Genomic DNA, 24,346 nt, shown 5'->3' with positions numbered 1-24,346 from the left:
AAACTCAAACATGAAAGCTTTGTAACTGTATCTTATGGTGATTCATTTAAAAAAAAAAAAAGAAAAGGAAAAGTGAGCCTTTGTTTATTTTTGTTTGTTTGTGGTTTGGGCGCCACACCCAGCAGTACTGAGGCCTCACTCCTGGCTCTGTGTTCAGGAACCATTCTTGGAGGAGGCTGGGGTCCATATGGGATCACTGTCACTGTCACTATCCTCTCGTTGTTCATCGATTTTGCTCAAGAGGGCCCTGAAATGTCTCCATTTTGAGACTTCTTGTTACTATGCTTGGCATGGGTATACGAATACGTCATGGGTAGCTTGCCAGGCTTTGCCATGCAGGCGAGATACTCTCGGTAGCTTGCCGGGCTCTCTGAGAGGGGCGGAGGAATCGAACCTGGCTGGCCAGGCTGGTTGTGTGCAAGGCAAATGCCCTATCGCTGTGCTATCAAGTGCCTGGTAAGCACCCTACTTATTGTGCTATCACTGGCCCCAAGGTCTTTATTTTTGTTACTAATATAAAAGTAGCTTCATGGGTAAAATTAATTGTGTACTATTTTATAAAGCCATTAATCAAATTTCTTTTTGAGGGGCCAGAGCAAGAGTAGGTGGAGAGCTTTCCTTGAGCTCTATCCAGCTAGGTTTCATTCCCTAAAACCCTCTGTGGACCCCCGCCAGGAGTGATTCCTGAGTGCGGAGCCAGCAGGAAGCTCTGAGCATGGGGATGTGGCTCCAAATCTACCCATCCTCTAAAAAGATAATTTTCAATGAGTATCCTGGACTCCTCCAAGATTGGGGCTCCCTGTGTGGCACCTGCCACCCACAGCTCCCTGTCTGAAGCAGCTGGACCCCGACTTTAAGCACTTTTATGTGTTAGGCTGCTGGTACCTAAGAACTCACCCCTTCCATCTTCACCTGGGGAACCTCCACCCAGCCCACACCTCCCAAGCCCCAGGGACTACTCATTGCTGTACTCCACCATCTCACACACGCTAAGGTATTGTGGAAAACTACAGTTTTAATTCTGAGCTAGAATAGCCCCATAGAAGCCCTATCAATTAAAAAGGAAGGATTAGTTCTATACCTCCGAGCCCCACTAGTGTACCTCTAGAAGGTAATGAAACTAATGAGAGCAACCAAGGGATAAAGTTGCTCTTGGTGTGAAGTAGCAGATAAGGTCAGTACTCAGGTAACTAGGAATCTAAAGCTCCACTGTTTGTACCCACAAAACTAAGAACAATGGTAAATCAAAGGAATTCTGCCGCACTGGCAAATAGGGACAGAAATCTAGGCAAGTTCTCAAGTGCTTCAAAATTCTTGAGTCCAGTGGAGGAGGAACTCCAGTCTACACTCGGTTGATGGTAATGGAAAGTAAACAATCACTGAGAGTGAAATCCAGTCAATTCAAAGAAGAATGAATTACGAGTGTGAAAGAATCCATACAAATGGGATTGAAGGAGCTAAAAAATACAATAGCAAGCCTCACTATGCATCTTGAATGCAAAGTGCCTTATCCAAAAGTGTGAAGACAAGATATATCTCATCTATTAATATATATAGTAGTGTCAGTAACTACAACTCGTCTCATTCACCTGACCCTGAAGGCTTCACCGACATGGCAGCACTGAGAAGGATGAGAAAGGAGAGGCCGACAAAATCTCAAGGCCGACCTACGCTGCCACAACAAAGGAAGACAAAAATGATCGTCTGTACTTTCAATGCACGTACGCTAGCATCAGATGCATCCATCGAGGACCTGATGGTACAAGCGCGAATGATCAAGTACGACATAATTGGTCTGACCGAGACAAGAAGGCACGAATCTCACCATGCCGTTTTCGACACTGGAGAAGAATTGTTCCTCGGAACATGCGATAAAAGAGGTGTTGGAGGCGTCGGTGTCCTTGTCAACACAAACTTGGCCAAGAGCATTGATTCGTTCGAATGCCTAACAACCCGAATCGGACGTTTACATTTGAATAGATGTGGCTCACTGCCTGCAGTTTCTATCTTCGTTGTCTACGCACCAACATCTCATTATGATGAAAGAGAAATCGAGAAGTTCTACATGGAGCTAGAGAAGTTCTATAAAGAAGACCACACCTTCTACAAGATCATTGTGGGTGATTTTAATGCCAAGATAGGACCGAGAAGATCAGCTGAAGAATTTCACATCGGGACCCATGGCCTAGAATGGAATGAACAGGGTGAGAGACTGTCTGAGTTCATCATGTCGAACAAGACCATTCATGGTAACTCACAGTTCCAGAAGGCAGAATCTAAACGATGGACATGGGAGTCTCCCGGTGGACGATTCCACAACGAAATAGACCACATCATATTCAATCGACGGTTTTGCCTGACTGATGTCGCTGTTGTCCCAAAATTTCGAATGGGATCGGACCACCGTCTCCTTCGTGCAAAATTCTACTTCACAGAGCGGGGAGAAAGGGCTGCAAAGTTCAAAAAGAGAACTCCCAGAATGACCACCAACTGGGAACTCTTTGGTACTATTGCGGCAACATGGGAAGATACCATTGTTGACAACATTGACGAGGAATACAATCGACTGGTTCAGCACCTCCATGAATGTGCGAGGAACGCCAAGAGAGAGATAGCCACAAAAAAATCGCCTATCTTCAAAAACTCTTGAGCTAATTCGCCAGCGTGGTTTGGCGCATGCCTCAGGCAACCGCAAGCTAACGTCCGAGCTCGCAAAGCAGTGCAGAGATGCGATCAAGGAAGACCTCAAAGAGAGAAGAGCAGAAGTACTGGTAGATGTGGCAGAAGCTGCGAAAAGTATTCGTAACGCCCGCCTGTCCTTTGCCAACTATAAGACCAAGATGACTGCCCTCCGACGTCCTGATGGATCCATCACATCCTCCAGAACTGCAATGGAGAAGATTATCCATGAATTCTACTCAAATCTCTTCTATAGCCATGTCCACTTTCCGACATACCAAATTCCACAGGATGGATATGTCGTTCCCAACGTTCTCCCTTCCGAAATCCGACACGCCATTTCGTCGGTAAAGAAACAAACAACACCCGGCCCAGACAAGGTCAGACCTGAACACCTGAAGAACCTACCGTCAGTACTCATCAATACACTGGCTCAGCTCTTCACTCGCTACCTGTCTGAATGCAAGGTTCCGTCCCAATGGAAAACCAGCTGGACCGTACTACTGTTCAAGAAGGGAGACATCCATGACATTGGCAACTATCGCCCGATCTGCCTATTGTCTGTCATCTACAAGTTGTTCACTCGAGTCATCCTAAATAGGATTGGCAGAACACTAGATGAAGGACAACCATGCGAGCAAGCAGGGTTCCGCAAAGGATTCAGCACCATCAACCATATCCACATGATAACCAAACTCATTGAGTTTTCTTGGGAGTTCAAGATGCCGCTCTGTTTAACGTTCATTGATTTAAAGAAGGCCTTTGATTCTGTTGAGATGGAAGCGGTCATTGAAGCCCTAGCCAATCAGGGCATTCAAGCCCAATACATCAGGATCCTCCGTGAGCTGTATTGCGGATTCACTACTAGGATCTCACCATTCTACAAAGAAGTGATCGTTGATGTCAAGAGAGGGGTGCGGCAGGGTGATACCATTTCACCAAAACTCTTCAGTGCCACCCTCGAGAACATCATGTGACGACTGGAATGGGAAGGAATGGGAGTGAAGATAGATGGTCGGCAACTACATCACCTCCGCTTTGCTGATGACATTGTTTTAATAACACCAAACATCAGCCAAGCAGCACAAATGCTGGCCGACTTTGACCGTGAGTGTGGAAAGGTAGGACTACAGCTGAATCTTACGAAGACAATGTTTATGAGAAACAGCCTTGTTCCTGACGCCCCATTCGCTCTCAATGGAACGACCATCTCCGAATGCAACAGCTATGTGTACCTAGGTCGAGAGGTCAACATGACAAATGACCTGGCACCCGAGCTGCGCAGGAGGAAGAGAGCGGCTTGGAAGGCCTTCAAGAACATCGAAGAAATAGCTAAGAGGACAAAGAACCTCTGGCTCTGGGCACATCTCTTTGATTCCACTGTTCTTCCTGCATTAACATATGCCTCAGAAACCTGGGCCCTATGCAAACAAGATGAGAACGCTATTCAGGTCTCCCAAAGAAGAATAGAAAGAGCTATGCTTGGAATATCACGTTTCACTCAAATGAGAGAGAGAATCCGGAGTTCTGACATCCGTCGACGATCAAGAATCAGGGACGCTTTCTCATATGCCAAGGTGTCCAAAATCAGATGGGCTGGTCACGTAATTAATGAGATTTAAAGACGACCGCTGGACTAGAGCTGTTACCGACTGGATTCCACGGGATGTCAAAAGACCGCGTGGCTGCCCACCTTCCAGATGGTCAGACTTCTTCGTGAAGATCATGAACGACCGGTTTGAGGCCCTTCATGTTCCCGGAGCGAACAGATGCCATTGGGCTACACTAGCACGCGACAAGGACAAATGGAGACGTTACTGGCGCCCGCTCGAGCAAATCGACGACTAATGGGAAGTTAAGTGATTAAGTGATTAATATATATCGGCTATAAACAATAGTTAAGTGTCAAGAGAAAGAAGATGCAAACAAATGAATGAGGATGTAAGATATTAATGGATAACAAGAGGAATAATCTCTGAACTATAACTACCAAGAGAATAAAAAGAGAAAGGGACAGGACTACTGTTGGACGGGATTGAAGCTCAGAACTTCCCATCTCTGTAGAACCTCTGCACAGATTGAAGAGACCCAGAATGTACCAAAGACAGTAGATGCCTACAGTACAGCAACATAGGTGTAATAAACATGGCAAGAAACATAGACAGAGATTGCTTAAACTGTTTAGAGAATTGAAACTTAACACTGCAACCATGCACAGAAGTCATAAATATCAGACCTAAATCTATAAATTACATTCAGAAAATAAAACATATGTAGAACAATTCTTGACATTGAAGCTATAGATATCTTCAATATTTAATACCTTTGGTTAAGCAAACTGAAACAAAAATAAACAAGTGGGATTAAGTCAGTCTAAGAAGATTGTGCACTACAAGGCAAATGATAAGCAGAAAATATTAACCAAAGGCCACAAACTGTGATTGAATATTTGCCTACCACTCCACTAATAAGGGTAACACTGTAGTACTGTCGCGCTGTCCTCCCAATGTTCATCAATTTGCTCGAGCGAACACCAGTAACATCTCCATTATGAGACTTCCTATTACTGTTTTTGGCATACAAATACTTTATGGGTAGCTTACCAGGCTTTCCCATGCAGGCTGGATACTCTTGATAGTTTGCCGGGCTCTCCAGGAGGGGCAGAGGAATCAAACCCAGGTCAGCCATGTGCAAGGTAAACCCCTACCCGCTGTGCTATCACCCCAACCCCACCAATAAGGGTAGATATCCAAAATATATAAAGCATTAGTAGAACTCTACAAGAAATATATATATATATATATATATATATATATATATATATATATAAATGAAGGGAAGAAATGAACAGAAATGTTCTCAGAGAAGGCATACAGATGGCCAAGATATATATGAAAATGCTTTTCTCTGATCATTAGGAAAATCATAGCAATGAGACATTATTTTACACTGGTGAGACACATACTACAAAGCAAAAATAACCTGTGTTGATGTGGATGAGGGGGAATAAGGATTCATCAGTCACTGCTTGTGGAAACTTCACTAGTCCAAACTTTATGGAAAATTTACAGATACTTTTCAAAAACTAAGAACTGAGAGTCTGGAGATAATAGTGCAGTAGATAGTGTGTTTGTCTTGTGTGTGGCTAACACAGGTTCAATTCCTGGAAGCTCATGTGGTCCTCTGAGCACTGAGTGGAAAAATTACTTTGCATAAAGTCAGGAATAAGCCCTAAGCATCACACGCCTAAAAACTAAAACAAATATACAAAGTAAAGAACAGCTAAGAATTGAGTTTCCATAGAAGGCAGCACTTCTGTTTTTCAGCACCTACTTCAGGGGCCCAACATATACTCAGAAAAGACATTTTACTCCTATATTCAGTGTAGCACTATTCACAACAGCCAAAACCAAGAAACAATTGAAGTGTCTGAGAACAAATTACTAGGTATCAAAATTGGTATTGTACTCAATGACTATCAGGAAAAAAATGAGATAAAATCTGCCGCAATGGGGATGGGCTGGAAATTAGAAAAAGTCAGACACAGAATGATCTTTCTCATATGTGGGATATGAAGATACAGAGGCAGGGGGACAGGTGCAAAGGTCAGGGACGTTAGGCGCACTGTTGGTGCAGATGTATGTAAAAGTACATAAATTATCCGTAGAGCCAAGAACATAAGCTACAATAGCCAAACTTCAAATTACACCTGTTAAAGAGGAAAATTATGGTTTGAAGGGCACTGGGGGACTCTTTGACACTAGTGGTAGAATTGGTGTCGGAGCGTTGTATTCATGCGTCTCCACTATGAATAACATGGTAATTCACTCCACTATGAATAACTTTGTAAATCACTTTACAACTTTCAAAATAACTTTGTCAATTAAAACTGTGATTTACAATTTTAAAAATAAGAAAAGGACAAGACAAACTTCTCAGCAGTTTTCCATATAATAGCACTCATTCATGACCCTTAAGGTTGCCCTCTACAAGATTAAAAATGATTTTTTTATTCCTAGCTGTCAACAGTTTAAATAATTTATTAGTGTTTAACATATAGTGAATACGCTGTGTTTATTCTGGCAATTTTTCATATGTATATATTTTATTTATAATCTTTTACTTATTAATGCAGACACTTAGGCATTATTGACAATATATTTAAGCATCTTCTTAAAAGTTATATCTATAAAGAACTCATTCAATGATTTGTTGCTAATATCACATGCAGACACAAATATAAATATAAATTTTAAATTCGTAAGTTTATTTCATTTGCTAAATCACCAGAAAATAAACAGGATTATCAAAATTTGGAGTTTTAGTGAATACATTAAAAACATGAAATTTTGTTTCCTAAATCCAATATGTTCACTTTTTCAAATAATAAGGCCAGGTAAAAATAATCTTTTCGTCACATTCTTGCAAGGCACGCATAGATAGCATGCCATTGAAAAAATTATACATTGGTTGTCTTGGAAAGGAATAAACTGTTAGTATACATTTATGATATATATAAAGCTATACACAATTTATCACTGTCACTGTCACCTCATTGTTCATGGATTTACTCAAGTGGGCACCAATAACATCTCTATTCCTCCCAGCCCTGAGATTTTAGCAGCCTCTTCTTACTTGTCTTTCCCAATGACTGGAGGTTCTTTCAGGGTCAGGGGAATGAGACCTGTTATCATTACTGTCTTTGGCATATCTAATACGCCATGGGGAGCTTGCCAGGCTCTGCCCATGTGGCCAGGATACTCTTGGTAGCTTGCCAGGCTCTCTGAGAGGTACATACATGCATTTCTCTCTAATGTCTGAATCCCATCAAATATGGTGTGGCAGTCATGGAAAACGGGTAGGAAATGTCTTCTGATGCGTTTGAAGTGTGGCGGCTGTTGGCTAGTGGATATCAGCTGCCGGGGTTGGCTCTCATCACCCCACTCTGAGGCGCCCTGAGTGAAAACAGCCTGGTGCAGAGTCCCAGACAATTTATAATTCCCTTTATTAGTTCATAATGTTAGAGAAACAAAAGAAAAATGTTGAATCAAGAAGATAGACACAAAAATGAATTAACATGCCAGGAGCAGTTTTGACTTCTAATTGAACAGCAGACTCTGTACATAAACACAGTCTGGAAGGGGCTGTACGTTACACATTTTGTCACCTTCTTCTGCCAATTTAAATCAGTTTGATCCTTAAAAGAAATAAGAATTTGACTTTTGTTGCTAAATATATGTTTTTACTGCAAAAAGTAAAATCAGTTTGAATATTAATAATTGTATTCTTTAATAGTAAGATCAATATATGTATTGTTCATACACATTGAACAAAATTCTGTGAAACATACTTTTAAACTTTATAACAAATAAGGTAAATTTAAATTTATCTTTATTTTGTCATATATTTACATGTTTAAGATATTTGTCTCTGTTGATTATCTAATTCAAAACTTAAAAATATGGGCTTTAATTTTATATCAGTTCATAAATCATGGGGTTCTTTTGTTTGTTGTTTTGTTAGCTTTAACTCTGAACTCAAACAAATCTGATTTGCAATGATAATTTTGCCCCATACCATTGTCAACAATTTTCACCTTGAGCAAGAAATGTAAGCCTCATTTTCTCAAGTTGTAGAGTGATGATAGAAATATTTTAACATTGAGTAGTCACTGTCACTGTCACTGTCCTTCCCTTGTTCATCGATTTGCTCGAGTGGAGGAGAATAAAAAATAATATACTGTAATAAATATCAAATGCTTATCACAGTGTAAGATGTAAAAGGGGAATTGCTAAAAAGTAAGTTGAGGGCAATATTTTTAGCTCTCATTGCATTATAATCATTCATCATAAAATTTCTTCAAACTAAATGCTATGATGCCCTATATAAAGTTTAAGGGAGAAAAAACTGAGAACTACAAATCAATTTTTCCCACTCAACAATGTCCTTTAACTTCCAAGAGGTTCAACATATATTTTTTAAGAGCAGAAGATGAAACAAAGTTTTCACATATTCAGAGAGAATCTGCAATCTGTAGAGAATAGATGTTATTCAAATTGAATGTAAGGACTACAAGACATGCCTGTTGGAGAACTTTCTTTTTTAATATATTTTCATTTATAATGTATAGCATAATTATTAGAATAAGGATGCACATAATAGTCATTGAACTTGTTTCTTTTTAATATCTCATTGTAGCTGTCTTGGATGTCTGAGTAGTGCCTTTAGTTTTCTCTCAAACTCTGTGATCTGGGGAAAGTGGAAGAGAAAGCTGCTACCTACACCCGCACACTTAGGCTGAAATGCGTGCACATTCATGCACATGGACACATAGACACACAGACACACAAACTCATACATACAGAGTGCTGTTTCTATGTTGACTTAATCGTGTGTTATTAACAAAAGACGCTCATCATTAACATCATCAACTTGTATGATGTTGACAATAGGTGAAGTACCACGTTAAATGGTGTGCCATTCTATTTATTTTGAACCAAATTAATGTACAGAATTTAATAAGGTAAAAGGAAGAAGAAATTAGAAACACTCTAATATATATAAAATAAAGAAAAGAAACATCTATAATCAGTTGCATGACTTTTTTGTATAGATATGGTTTGAAACAACTCAAGCCTTCATCATTATCAATGTAACTGGAAAATGTTCATTTATGTATATGTTATACAAGCAGCAGTTTTTGAGCATCTTATGACATATTTAAAATAATATTCTAAGATATATATAGCATTATATACATTCTTACTATCTCCCACTTTAAGCAATACGAGTTGACATGGATTTATCAAGCAATACACCAACAGAATAGACCCAGTATTAGAATGCAAAATTTACCTCCCCATCCAACCATTCCCCCACTTTGTTACATGTTTTACACAAAATCGGAAAATAATTTTTCCCTTCATTTTTCCTTTCAAAATAAATGAGAAATAATTCCAAACTATATGGAAGATGGTAAATGATGATGTTATGTACAAGTTATCAACCAGAATCACAGATCTTAAATATAGCCATACATTAAATAGGTGAGTAATACTTAGCTATTCTGATTATCTTCTTAAAGTTTTTCAATAAATAGATGTGAAAAAAATGAATTTACTAGAGTTTCCAAAAATAGTACGCATTCTGGTAAATTATAAGAATATTAAAAAACTGTCATTTTGAATTTCTTGGTTGAGCTAGAGCTGACCTATGTTCAAAAGAAGATTTTATAAGACTACACATATATTTCCTATGTTTATATATCCTATTTTTAAAGTGAAACTCTAACAAAATTCTTAAATAACAGGGTGCCAGCTAATTTTCACATCTGTTTTATCAACTTGCTTATAAATAGATAATTTTATTATTTGCATAGACAGAAATAGAGATGTCCTACTTAATGACATGATAAGGTCACTCTCAAATATTTAGATATTATGACTATACTATGTAAAGCTTACCCACTTGTTTTATATTATTCTAAAATTCAGTCCATTTCATTCAGTGAAATATGTATTACATGATGTGTTTTCACATAAAAAGGAATTATACGTATAAATAATTAAGCATTGACATAGTATTTCTTTTTAACTTTTGGGGTCGAACCTAGTGGTACTGCAGGAGGTTCTCCTATCTCAGCACTTAGGGATCTCTCCTGGTGGTGCTCAGAAGAACACATGGGGTACAGGGGATCAAACCTGGGTCAGCCATATGCAAGTCAAACACCCTATCCGCTGTACTAATGCTCCCACCACAGTCATAGTATTTTTAAATAACATAATATCTTTGACCATTCTAACATTGTTACAGTTTGATTTATCTTCTTTTTTGATAAAATTGTATACTGAAATTATAAAATCAAAGATACCAAGTTAATTGGCACATGAATAATACATTTCCAAACAAATCATAGAGGATGCACATGCCTTTACTGTAATTGCACCGCAAACTTGAAAATAAGCTGTAAAATACTTTCCCTTCATTTTTCCTTTCAAAATAAACTTACCTTGTCCTAAAGTTTGTAGGATGAGGATGTCCATCATATAAGGATAAGTAGTCATATTCCTCTTCTAGAGCAAATGACTGAAAAACAATTTGTATTCTATTTCGTTCTTCTGCTATAATTACCCATGTACAGTTTGCACCATTTGGATATCCATATGGAAAGCCAGGGCTTTCTATAGTGCCATTAAGTCCTTTTAAAGTTCCACCACATGTATAAATAAAACCTGCAATGAAAAATAAACAGACTTTAATATTACATAAAAATTATATGAAAATTTTACAGAAAAAATTATAGCAGAAAACTAATTTTTCAAATCTTGCTTCTCCAAAACCTGAGTGGTAATAATATAAAGGATGATTTACTCAAGAACTCTGTAAATTTTCTCATTTTTAAAGTTAAAAATACTGGAAGACTTATTTGAAATTATTTTTTGGTTTAGATTATAATTGATGTAATAGTGTTATAACAGTGTCCAAGTTTATGGTACCAATGTACAATGTTATCACATACCACAGGACTAGAAAACATGACCCCACCCCTTATCATGTCACCTCTGGTCAAAGGTTCCTCCCTTCCCACCCTTCTGTTATTTGTTAATTGACAGTTATGAATTTAGCAGATACTGCATTTGGGTGGAGTTGGGTTTTTTTTTTTTTGCTTTTGTTTTGTGCTCACACCTGGTGATTCTCAGGACTTTTTCCTGGCTCTGAACTCAGGAATCACTTCTGGAAGTGCTCAGACACTTTATAGGATCCCAGGGATTGAACATAGATCCGCCATATGCAAGGAAAGGACCTTCCTCTCTGTAGTATTTCTCTGGCCTAATGGAATTAGCAGGTACTGTTATCTCCCTTACATCACCATGTGTTCAGAACCTGTACCTATATACCCTTGTTACTTCTCATGAACATCTTACTACAAGACTCGTTTATCATGCAATAATTATAAACAAGGTCATTCAATGAAATCCTCCACATACATCTGCTTTATTATCTGTGATATTATTTAAGAGACAACCATTATTCTAAAGCATGAATGTTTTCTTTGAAAGAGTCTTCAATTTAAATGAACACTAATAGGAAAAATTGAAAATAGAATTTATTATGTTTGGTAGGTTTTTAGAATAAAATTTACCTTTGGAGGGTAAGGTGTGCTAATTAAGTGGCTCTACACAGCTCTAGCATGTATTTCAAAAAGTAACTATTCTACCTCGGTTCTAGTAGAGCAATAAATGGCTTGGGACCTAAAACCAACAAAAGCTGTAGTAAACAAAGGCAGAGTAAAAGTATGTGACATCAGGGTTCACTGTTCTCTTATACTCTTGTCATACAATCCCATTAAGCAGACAGGGGTTCAAAAGTTGATGAAATCTGTCCATCCAAATGTTATTTTCTTGCCTGTGGATTGCAACAGAAGCTTATTGGCTATGAAGCCTTATGGGAGAGATGCTGGAGTTATATGGAGGAGAGTGCCCTATAGCAAAGTAAGCATCTATGTTTGAAAATGGATCGAGGAAGGAAATTGGGGACTTCTCTCTCAAGAGAAGGAATGAGGATGCGGTAGATATATACAGGGCATTTTACTTTATTTTTGCTTTTTGGGTCACACCCAGTGATGCAAAGGAGATACTCCTGGCTCTGCACTCAGGAATTACTCCTGACTGTGCTCAGTGGACCATATGGGATGCTGGGAATGGAACCCCGGATGACGACATGCAAGACAAACGCCCAACCCACTGTGCTATCGTTTCAGCCCCTATACAGGGCACTTTAGAAGCATGTGTGGCACATGGCATATGGGAAGTCAGTGTTGTAGACTTTGAGGGATGGACACAGGCCGATTGGAGATGCCCTGCAGACCTGCAAGTCAATGCTTTCTTTCCTGAAGCACATGGTTTGGCTAGAGTAGCAATGTCTCTGAGCATGCACTTTGCAGAAGCTGCATCTCCTGAGACAGCCAGAGAGTCTGTGACTCAGAGATGGGGATAATCAGTGGAATCTTGTCCCTCTAATTTTCCCCTTTGAACACCTATTTAAATCAGAATTAACTCCTATTATCTGCATAAATTGCAGTGTCCTAAGATTTGTATATTCAGCATGTTAACTCTGCATAGTTTATTTTTTTCTTTTCCGTTTTGAAAACTTACTAAGAATTTGGATCAGGTAAAAGTTTTTAAAAATCAATATTTGGGTAGCTATATACATTTTTGCTTATGTATTAAAAGTCATATAGGATATTTTATGATTTTTCAAAAATAAAAAAGAAAGGTCCTTCTTAAATTGCTTCTTGCAGAGCAATTACTTTGAAGCCGTAGGTTAATTAGCTATCACCCATTTCTATTAGTTTTCTGCCTGAGCAGCTTCCAATTTGAACTTCATAACTAAATGTAAGCATGAATCCCATCAGCTACAATCTGATCTATGGACTGTTTCATATATTCTCAAGGCCCATAACCCTGATGGATTTAGAAAAAGGACATATGTCCTAAAATAACATGCTCAGTTTTGTCCATTTATTTTTTAAGGGCCTGCTGAGTCATGTACTTCAATTTCTTTTCCTTTTGCCCCTCTCTCTAGCAAAATTGAAATTATTTTAATCTTGTTCACTTTATTTATGCACAGATTAAAATAAATACCACATTATTCATAAGAATCAAGTACATTTTTCCAATATTAGGTTCACAGTTTTAACATGTGAAATCATCAGAAGTAAATAGAGCTGTTAAACGTATAAAAATTCTGCTTCCATTTAAAACAAATTTAGTCATTGTTGTTAGCTTAGTATAGATTGTTCCAGAACATTTCCAGGAAGGTAAATGCAGATTTTTTATTCAATAAAAAACATTTCATAAATGGAGTCAGTCGTATTAAGCATGATCTTTCTAACACTTAAACATACAAAAATGTAATTTTTAAATATTTATAATCTTTCTGTAAAATATTTCTAGTAATTTGAGTCTACAGATATACTTTTGCACCATTTATAGTTTACTACAGAGTTTCAGAGTGTACTACATTTTTATACTATAATTTATTTTGTTAATTTTGGTTGGTTTTACTTTTTGTGGTTCCAAAGCTATCAAATCAACTCTGGGTGGATATATGCATGTGTTTCTAAAATAAACTCCTTCGGGGTAATTCTAGAAATGGGGGAGTGTAGAACATTATATTTAGATACAGCTGAGCTGCTTTCATTAAGTGTAAACTTTTCTACTATTACTATGTAATGTGCATCTCATCTCTACCATGATTTTTAACAATACTAGATTTTTCACAAATTCAGCACATTAAATATTATCTTTATATTTTATTTTCTCTTCTTTGGTTAGGATTTGAATTAACATCATAAACTACCATCATTCATAATTCTTCTTTTATAAACTATAACCTTATATTTCACACATAAATTTAATTATTTTATTTTATTTTATTTTATTATTATCATTTTTTTTTTTTGCTTTTTGGGTCACACCCGGCAATGCTCAGGGGTTATTCCTGGCTCATGCATTCAGGAACTACTCCTGGTGGTGCTCGGGGGACCACATGGGATGTTGGGAATCTTACCATGGTTGGCTATGTTGGCTGCGTGCAAGGCAAACACCCTACCTGCTGTGCTATCACTCCAGCCCCCCACACATACATTTTAAAGCTGAAGTTCCTAAACATATTTGGCTCAACTTTCCTTTACATAAAGTCAAAATCACCCTTTGTTCTCTGTGAGAGTCCATTATTTTACACAAGCAGAAAACACCTCAGAATTGCAAGCAAGCCTACAAGCATCCAGTCCCCAGGGACTGCCACTCATGTCAGGGTGGGATTATCCACTTGGGGAAATTAAGGATATTTAGTTTATCATTGCTTCTCTTTAGGATACACATGCTTAGGTTTCTGGTTATTCGGTTATTCATATGTAATTCATATTCGTCTGTCCTATATTCTTAGACAATATATTTCTAAATGAAACAAGTTCATATACCCTTAAAAGCTAATTGAGTTTATAAATTCACAACTTGTCATTGAACTTTATACGCTACATGTAAAACATCATTATTTCCACACATTTCCTATGATGAGCTCTCATTAATTCATCTATTCATCACAGATATGGTGCAGTAGGGATAGAAAGATAGAAAGAACGCATTATCCTGAGGTCAGAGAGATGGTATAGAGCATCACGCACTTTCCTTAAGATAGTATAGAGCATCACGCACTTTCCTTACACACGTTCAAACTTTGGTTATATTCTTGGTACCACATATGATTCCCTGACACCCAGCAGAAGTGATCCCTGAACACCGAGCCAGGAGTAAGCTCTGGTCACCGCTGCACATAATACCCAAATACAAAACAGAACATAACTGAATGCACTATTCTCACCAGTCTTCATGGATCAGACTGAACAGCACAAGACAGCAAAGAAATAGAGATTATTACAATTCCAGGTTGAGAAGAGCTATGATTGGGGTAAGCCAGAGGTTGTCAAATTTATTTGACCGATGGCTCAGTTTTCAGCCCCTGCATATGCTGGAAATCGGGCTCCTTCACGTGAAGAAGCAGAAAGCAACCCCATAATTGCACCTCAGGTTACTACTGCTCCCTGGATCTTCCACGAGGCCCCTCACTTTGGAAAACAAGGAGCACATTTTTGTTCTAAAGTTACTTGGAAGCCAGTTTAATCCAGATAGTGTAGTGCTTGTTTCTGGAAAACTCATCTTAGGAAATCTTTACTGTATCTTTAAATAGATTTAATCTGAGATAGCTTTGGAAAGCTTTGCGTGTATATTTTTCACGCCTTTAACTTTTAGTGTCTATCTAAAATCAGAATCTATTTATACTTATAAAACACTGAAAGTTATATGACTTGTGTCAGATTATCAACAAAATTTAATAATAAAGATTGAATTTTCTTCTTTTTATATATTCTCCTTTTTATATTATGTTTCCTACGCAGCAAAAGACAACACAATGATATTTTGTATAGCATTTAAAATATTTTTAATTATTTCTTTACATATGAACCACTACCTTGACCAAAATATATATATATGTGTTGATATATACATTTGTATTGATCAGCTGCAAAACATTTGTGCTATTATAATGACCTGACTCCTTTTCATTATATAAACATTCACATTTTTTAAAAATTTTTATTAGTGAAACACCATGAGGTACAGTTGTAGATTTACAAATTTTTGTGCTTGGGTTTCGATTATACAATGATCAAATACCCATATTTTTAATATAACGTAAGCCTGGTTTACTTTGCTGAGTATTTCCTCAAAGAATATCCCTGCAGCATTGCTTCTTTTTAAAAGCTATTTTCCACTGTATATGTGTATTATTGTGTATTATTTTCTTTATCCACTCACCCATCAGTGAATATTCAGATTGTTTTGACTCCCTGAATATTCTAATAATGTTGCAGTGAGCATGGATATGCAAGCATCACATTGAAATCATGATTTTTATTCCTTTATATAAAGACCCAGAACTTGGATTTATGATTATATTCATAGGGCAATTTTATTAATTAATTTATTTATTTATGCTTTTGTATTTACACTCAGATATGCCAAGTGTTTACTTATAGTGGACACAGGTGATTGTTTATGGCCTAGTTGTGTGCAAAGAAAGCACCTTACTTGCTGTGCTTTCTCTTGGATTCTTATTTTCCTTCTTTTAGGAACTCCCAAACATTATGGCTGCTTCATTTTATATTTTAATAGCAGTATATACTTTCCAATGTTTACTTTCCTTTTTTTTTTAATGGTTATGCTAATATGGTGGTGGTGGCACAAGTCGTGGTGGTGGTGGTGGTAATGGTGGGTGGTGGTGGTGGTGGTGGTGTGTGTGTGTGTGTGTGTGTGTTGTGTGTGTGTGCTGCATGTGTGCGTGTTTGGGGAATTCAGACCCATACCCAGCTGTGCTCAGGACATATTCCTGGCTCTGTGCACATGGATCGCTTCTGACAGTACTTGGGGACTTGATATGAGGGATCAAACCCCAGTCTGACACATGAAAGGCAAGTAAGATAGTTCAGTGTACTATCTCTCTGGCCCTACAAAATGGTTTCAAATTTGCATTTTTCTGATAATTAGTCATGTTCAACATTTTATTGCATACTTTTACACACAAATTTTGGTTATTTGATTGTGATCTTTTTAATATACTTTAATATTAACCCTATGTACACATTTTGGACATTAACTCAATATTTCATATAGAAAATTTACAAAAATGTCTCATTCCATAAATTGACTTTCACTCTTGATTTCTTGCCTCACAGAAGTTTTTTTAACACTAACCTGTTTGGGTATTTTTATTACTATAGCATATTCTTTTGGTATTATAGCCAGAAAATGATTACTAAGGTGAATATATTTGAGACTTATCTGCTTGTTTTTTCCTTCTAGGAGCTTGACATTGTGAGTTTTACTTGAAGTAACTAAACGTTTTTGTCTTAAATTTTGTTGCAGTGTTAATTAGGATCTCAATTATTTTATAAATATGCATTCTATTTTTCAAAGACATTTGATAAATGTCTGCCCTTTCCCAATATATTCTTGGCACCCACACCAAAGATCATTTGTGTATGTGTAATTCTGATTCCTTGATTCGGCTTTGTGCATGGGTGGATTTTTATGCCTTTATATTACAACCATATTGATTGATCTACTGTAATTGTGCAATACATTTGAAACAGAAAAATGTAAGGCAGAAAGTTTTAGTCATCCTCAATCCTTCCTTCCTTCCTTCCTTCCTTCCTTCCTTCCTTCCTTCCTTCCTTCCTTCCTTCCTTCCTTCCTTCCTTTTTCTTTGCAATGTTAAAGATAGACATGAGGTGCTTGCCAAATTCACTTTTCCAATAAACCATGTCTCCAGCCTTACATCATGTTTTCATGATGTTTTCTTATGCTACTGCCATTTGTTTGAGGGCCACACCAAGTGGTGCTCAGAGCTACCTCCAGGTTCTGCTATCTGGTCCTGGCAGGCTCAGAGGACCCTGTGCATTGCTGGCGGAAAAAACCCAGGTCAGCTACATGCAAGGTAAACACCTTACCCACTGCACTATCTCTCTGGCCCCTCTTTCTTAAGATCCATTGGCTGTGTTAGATATTTATGTTTATTATGAATTTTTTTATAAAAGAAGTATCTAACATTTCTATAGAGATTACATTTGATTTGCATATGACTTTGAATAATTCAGAAAATTTACCAGTATTAAATTATATCAGCTCATAAATACAAGAGGTTTCTTTGTGTTTATTCTATTTTTATGTTTTTTGGGAATTACAGTGTAAAGGTTTTTACCTTTTGGTTTATTTCTTGGTATTTTATACATTTTTAAGCTAATTATATTTAGAATCATTTATTGATTTCCTTTTTTTGCATATAAAAGTACAACAGATATTTGAATTATTTTATTCACTTTGACAGTTATGCAAGTAATCAGCAGGAAAAATGTAACTTTATGAAACAAATTGATAGGGTGATGTTAAAATGCAAAGTAAAATGAAGAGATCCAAAATAGCCACTTATAGAACTTTTTTAAAAATTAAAATGTTTGCTTTTATTACTGTAAACAATATTTCAAAACTATAACAACTAACACAGTGTGACATAGGCAAAGAGAGATAATTGAGTAAAATTGAGAATCTAGATAAACTAATATTTATAGACCCTTGATTGGAGTGGGAAGGGAAATTCATTAGAATGGAATTGAAAAAGTTTATTAAAAATTTAAAAGTACTTAATTTTATTGGAAATTGATTTTTCACATATTCTCATTAGTCATATAATGATTGAATTATTAATTTTAATTAATCCTAGAGATTACATTTTTCTAAAGTGATTTCTAAATATTATTCAAACTACGTAGCTCATCTTTTCACCATAATGGACTGTTAAGCATAACAAAAGTTTTAAAATTTAATGGGGTCTATTTTATCACCTTTTCTTCTCATAGATCTTTGGTATAAAAACTAAAACTTTGGTCTGAAAGATATAGCGTAGGGATTAATGTGCTTGCATTGCATGTGGTCATTTATTTTTTAATCCCTGGCACTGTATAAGGTAACCCAAGCACTGCCAGGAATGACTCTTAAGTGCAGAGCCAGAATTTTGGGTATGGCCCAAAATTCCACCCCACCCCCAACCAAATACTAAAACCTTTTTTTGGCATAATCCATATACTACAGATACTGTTCTCTTTGTTTTTCTAAAAGTTTAATCGTCTTTTAAATTTCTCATTGAAAATAAAATCCCTTTTAAAAATATGGTTAGTTTGATTTAGGCTATTGCTAATTTTTTAAATCTTTGAATAACCAACTGTTCTAACATCATTTGTTAATAAGTTCATTTTTCTTCATTGAAATACTTTATACCTTTGTCAAAATTATTTAGGAATGTTTCATAGATTTATCTCTGAATGATCTCTTCTGTCCCATTGATCTATGTGTCTGTCTTTTTGTCAATGACAGTCTTGATTGTGCTAGTTACATAATCAGACTTTAAATCAAATATACTGATTTTCCCACTTTCTTTTTTTCAAACATATTCAGCAATGTTAGCTCCTTTACACTTACAAATACATTTCAGTATGTTTTTATTGATGTTTATTATAATAAAAACTTGCAAAAATTAAACCCACATATCTGTTTTGGGAAAACTGATATTTTTGGTAGGTAGAATTTTCCATGCTAAAAAATCAGTATGTCTCTCTACATATTTAGATCCTCCTTTTCTGCTTTGTCAGATTATATAGTGCATGTATTTCTAAATCTGATTCCAAAGCGGCAACATGCGGAGCTTCTCTGCACCAAATAATTATCAGATATCATTCACAACAATAGTTTGTTCAAAATCTCAACATCTATTTCTGACAATAGATGCCAGGTGATAACCTCAGACTCCACATGTAGAGATTAAATATTCCTAGAAAGTCTTCAAGTTTAGTTGAAATTGGTCTTAGAATAAGCTTTGCAGGGATGGAGGGAACATTTATTTCTTGCATTAAACTCTGACTCCATCTTATCACTTATTCCAAATCAAATGTTGTTTCAATAATTTTCCTGTACTGAAATCTAGCACAGTGCTTGGTTTATATAGCAAAGTGGTTCCCCAGTATAAATCAAAACCCTGGACATCCTCCTTGTATTTTATTTTGCAAAGATGGGTCTTCAGAACTCAAGAAACTCATATACTCAATAAATTGTCATTTTTATAAGGGATATTAAAAGAAACAAATTAATACCCTAAATGAAGAGATGCAGATAGTTGCCTGGTACTTCCTTGTCATCTCTAGAAACACTATTCTGCTCAGATCTTTTGTGATTTCTGAATTTGATCCTACTCACAGTGCTGTCTACCCAGTCCCTGAACACACGTTACTGAGTTGTTGATTTAACCTTCAGTCCCTCTCTTTTCCCTTAAGAGGGAATTGAAAGTGAGGGATGAAGACATTGAAAGTTCCAGTATTCATAACTTCATGGATTCACCTGGTAGCAAGCATTTACATAATGTTTATATATTATATTATATAATATAATTGAAACATCTATGGATGTTTCTAAATGTCAATGCATTCACATAATAGACATTAAGAAACTTACGTCACTCAATATTATGGAAATCTCAAGAGTTTGAGGATCTGTGAGTCAGGAAACTGGTCAAGATAAACAAATATATTTAGAAATGTATCTTCTCATCTAAATGATCTTCTCATCTAAATAATATGCTGTTTTATAAATAGCATATTATTATAAAGACAATATAGTTTTTAACATATGAATCCTATACATATTTTGTTTGATCAAAATTTTTATTGTTCAATGTTTTCCTTAAATGAGCATGAGAGATAATATAATCTAATTTAAATGTTCAAAACTGTGCATCTGTACTTAATATATAGCACGTGATATTTTTTATTTATTTTCTTTGGGGTTAGGCCAAGTGGTACTTCTGGCTCTATACTCAAGGATTGCTCCTGATGGTGTTCAGGGGAACTAATTGTCATATTTGAGATAAAGCCTAGATGGCTATGCAAGGTAGTCACCTTACATCTTGTACTATCTCTCCTGCCCAGATTTTTCTTTTATTAATGGAAATTTACACAACTATTCATAATGTTGCTTCTTTTTTGAGATAGGAGGAGAATTTTTTGTGTTAGTCATTAAAGTTCTCAAGAGGGAAATTTCTTAAAGCGCATATTGCAGAGAAGTAAATGAGTAATGTGGTTGAATCTTATTAACATTTGAGTTTGATAGATAGTTTTGAATGTGTTTAATATAAAGAAAAATAGAGGCCAGAGAGATATTACAGAATGTAAAGCCTTTGACTTTCAGGCCACTTACCCACTTCTCAGCACTTCACGGCTGGGTATAGCATTAATATGGTTTTTCCATCCTGTGCCAAGAGTGGGATCCTTGAGTACAGAACTTGGAGTAAACTCTGAGTGCAACCAGGTGCATTTCTAAGAATAATACTAAAACTAAACCAAAACAAAAGTCCTGTTTAGTACTGCTTTAACTGTATCCTAACATTTTTATTATGCATCTTAGTTCAACTTAAAATACTTTTTTCACTTCCTCTGAATGTTTCCTTTTATCCCATTCTATTACATAAGTAGGACCTTTAGCTTACAGATCTTTGGAAAGTTTTCTTTTTATTTTCTGCTAGTGATTTTTAACTTGGGCTGGAGCGATAGCACAGCGGTAGGGCATTTATCTTGCATGCAGCCAGCCCGACCGAGCCGGGTTCCATTCCTTCACCCCTCTTGGAGAGCCCGGCAAGCTATCTCACCTGCACCGCAAATCCTGGCAAGCTACCCGTGATGTATTCAATATTCCAAACACAGTAACAACAAGTCTCAAAATGGAGACGTTACTGGGCCCGCTCAAGCAAATCAATGAACAACGGGAGGACAGTGACAGACAGTGATTTCTAACTTGATTCCATGCAACCAAATAACACACTCTAGATTATTTTAAATAAAAAAATTTAAAGTTCTGTTGCATTAATTATGTTCTACCTTAGTATAAATTACTCTAGTAGTTGAAATTAATGTACATTCTAGTGTTCTGATTGAATTTTCTTAAAGGCTTGTTTGCAGCAGGGCTATATTCTTAGGTTCTTTATCTTGGCTGATCTTCACCTATGCCTATTTGGTCTTTTTTCCTGACTATTTATAGTATTTTTGTTATTACTAGGTTTTCCTTTAATTATTATAAACATAGCACACTGAACCTTGGTTTATGTAACTTGGAATCAAACAGTTCTTTGCATCTTATAGATTGATTTCTTTTGCAAAATTTGGAAAGGTTTTAGTTATTTTCTTGAGCAATTTATGGGTCCTGCTCTCTTTTTTTTTTTATAAGTACAGATATACACTTGTGAGATCCCATTTTAGAGCATGAGTTCTTGAGGCACTATTCATTTTTTTTTATTTTTGAACCACAGCCAGCTGGCAGTTCTTATGCCTTACTAATGACTAATGCTCTCTTCCTTTAAAACAAACTTACATCAACCTTTTTCGTGTTCTGACTAATTTCTTTACATTTTAGATCTCTGTTCTCACCATTCTACTTTTGAGCCTATCAAATAGGCATTTCATCAGGTATTGTCAGGTATTGTACATTTCCTGTACTTTTCATGACTAACACGCTTATTTGATTCTTTATCTGACCTCTTCTAAGGAAATTTTAGACTTTATATGTATTGAAATATGTTTCAAACAGGGATTGGAGATACCGTACAGTGGGTTGCATGCTTCCATTGCACAAGGTCAACTTGGGTTCAAATATCAAACATACTAAATGGTTTTTCTCCAGAACTACCAGGAATAATTCTGAGTGTGAAGCCAAGAGTAACACCTAAGCATTGCGACATGTAGTTCAAAAACAAATAAAAAATGTCTTTCAATTTTTATCCATTTAGGATTTTATTATAATTGCTTTAAAATGTCACATAATTTTAAAATCTCTTTCACCTAGTGATGACATTCATGTTACTTTTAATACAATCTGAGAATTTACTGCTTCTTGGAGCACTTTTATTGAAACTTGAATGATTTCCTATTTCATTATTAGATTCTTGGTTTTAATAAAAATCTGTGTATCTTGTCTTTTAATTCCCAGTTAGAAAAAAAGTACTGAAGCTACTGTGTCAATCATTATAAGGAAAAAGAAGTGCATGTTCCCTAATTAGCTCCTAATAAAAGGAGCTAAATTGTTATCAGGATTACAGTGAACATATTGACTACTCTCCACTGACCTCTTCTGATCCCACTCAGCTTGAAGTTTGTTACTGTCAAGGGCGTGTCAAACATTCCTCCTGTAAGATGCGAGGAATCATATTCTAGCTTTGTAAGCATAAAGGGGACTCATCACCCAGTCTTTCTAGGTGTAAAGAAGAATGGGAGTCACATTTATCTGTGGTTTGTGGCTATATATTAACTAAATTGTAGTGTAAAACACTAAGCTTTCTGGGTTTTTTTGCTTGTTTATTCTTGGTTATATAGCAAAGAATGAATACCTTTTGGTGCTGTTCTATTTTTGAGAGCCAGAAAACTAGCAAAAATGTCCCTGTTGGCCAGTGATTATTGCTCAGAAGGCACATGAATTGCATGAAGAGGCCTCAGGTTAGAAACCTGACATCAATTCGGGCCCAATATAGCCCTGATAAGGTAGTACCTGGAAAGATTCCATCCCTAAATGGAAAAATTGTTCTTCTTACATTAAGTTTCTCAATATCAAGTGTCTATCATTTTTTTTGCCTTGTATGCATCAGATCCAGGTTCAGTCTCTAACCAAGCACAGGTTTGGTTCCCTAAACCTTCCATGAGTGATCCCTGAGTACAAAGCCAACCAGTAATAAATCTTGAGCAGAGTTGGGTATAGCCAAAAAACAAGCAACAACAACAACAAAACATTCTAAAATATAAATATTAATTATGTATTTTCTAAGGTTATTATAAACCCTATCAGAAACTTTCCCCGTAATGAGTTTCTTTTCTTCTATAATTGCATAGTCAGATCAAATATCTATCTATGGTGGAATGCATTTGTAATGTTTGCTGAATACGTAATCTTTGTCTATCATTATATAACCTTATGCCTTGTTTGCCATAAAGTTCCTTTATTGTAAACCAATAAAAGAATTTTCTATATATGCCAGACATCCTGCTATGTTCCATTCATGCACACCAAATGCAACAGAGTTGTTGCCGTTATTAAACTTCTCATAAGAGCCAATTGAATTCCTTGCCTTCAGTCTTAATTCTTATTATGACCCTACTTTTTAATGCAGTTTATATCTTTTCCCACTCAAGTGCGTGCATGTATGCATGCATCCGTGGTGTGTGTGTGTGTGTGTGTGTGTGTGTGTGTGTGTGTGTATGTGTGTGTGTGTTCGTTGTAAAAATTTTGGGCTTTTAGTTGTATTTCTTGTTTTAATTCTGTGGGGGCCATGCTTAAGTGTGCTCAGGGCTTACATTGATTTCTGGTTATTTGCTCTTGGGAAACTGCCAGTGTCCAGGTGACCCTATGTGAGACCCAGTGGAGGACCAGATTTTCCACATAAAAGGCAAGTGCCTTAACCTCTGTGCCTATATCTTTCTTTCACTCCTCTTTCAGTCCTTTTTTTTATCGTTGTTATTGTT

The 24,346-nt window shown here is 36.3% G+C and overlaps 1 protein-coding gene across 2 annotated transcripts in view; it reads right to left on the bottom strand.

The window, feature by feature from the left end:
- Positions 1–24,346, bottom strand: part of CSMD3 (CUB and Sushi multiple domains 3) — a 1,250,820-nt gene that overhangs the window by 1,088,738 nt on the left and 137,736 nt on the right. For both annotated transcript variants that reach the window (XM_056128239.1, XM_056128292.1), the window contains exon 2: positions 10,688–10,910. In XM_056128239.1, coding sequence (XP_055984214.1) covers positions 10,688–10,910 — 223 coding nt within the window. The remainder of the gene's footprint in view (positions 1–10,687; positions 10,911–24,346) is intronic.

This window comes from Sorex fumeus, unplaced genomic scaffold, assembly GCF_029834395.1.
Source record: "Sorex fumeus unplaced genomic scaffold, SorFum_2.1 ptg000002l, whole genome shotgun sequence".
Classification (NCBI taxonomy): domain Eukaryota; kingdom Metazoa; phylum Chordata; class Mammalia; order Eulipotyphla; family Soricidae; genus Sorex; species Sorex fumeus.
Note: the sequence above shows the minus strand (reverse complement) of the source record. Positions and strands in the feature narration are given on the sequence as shown.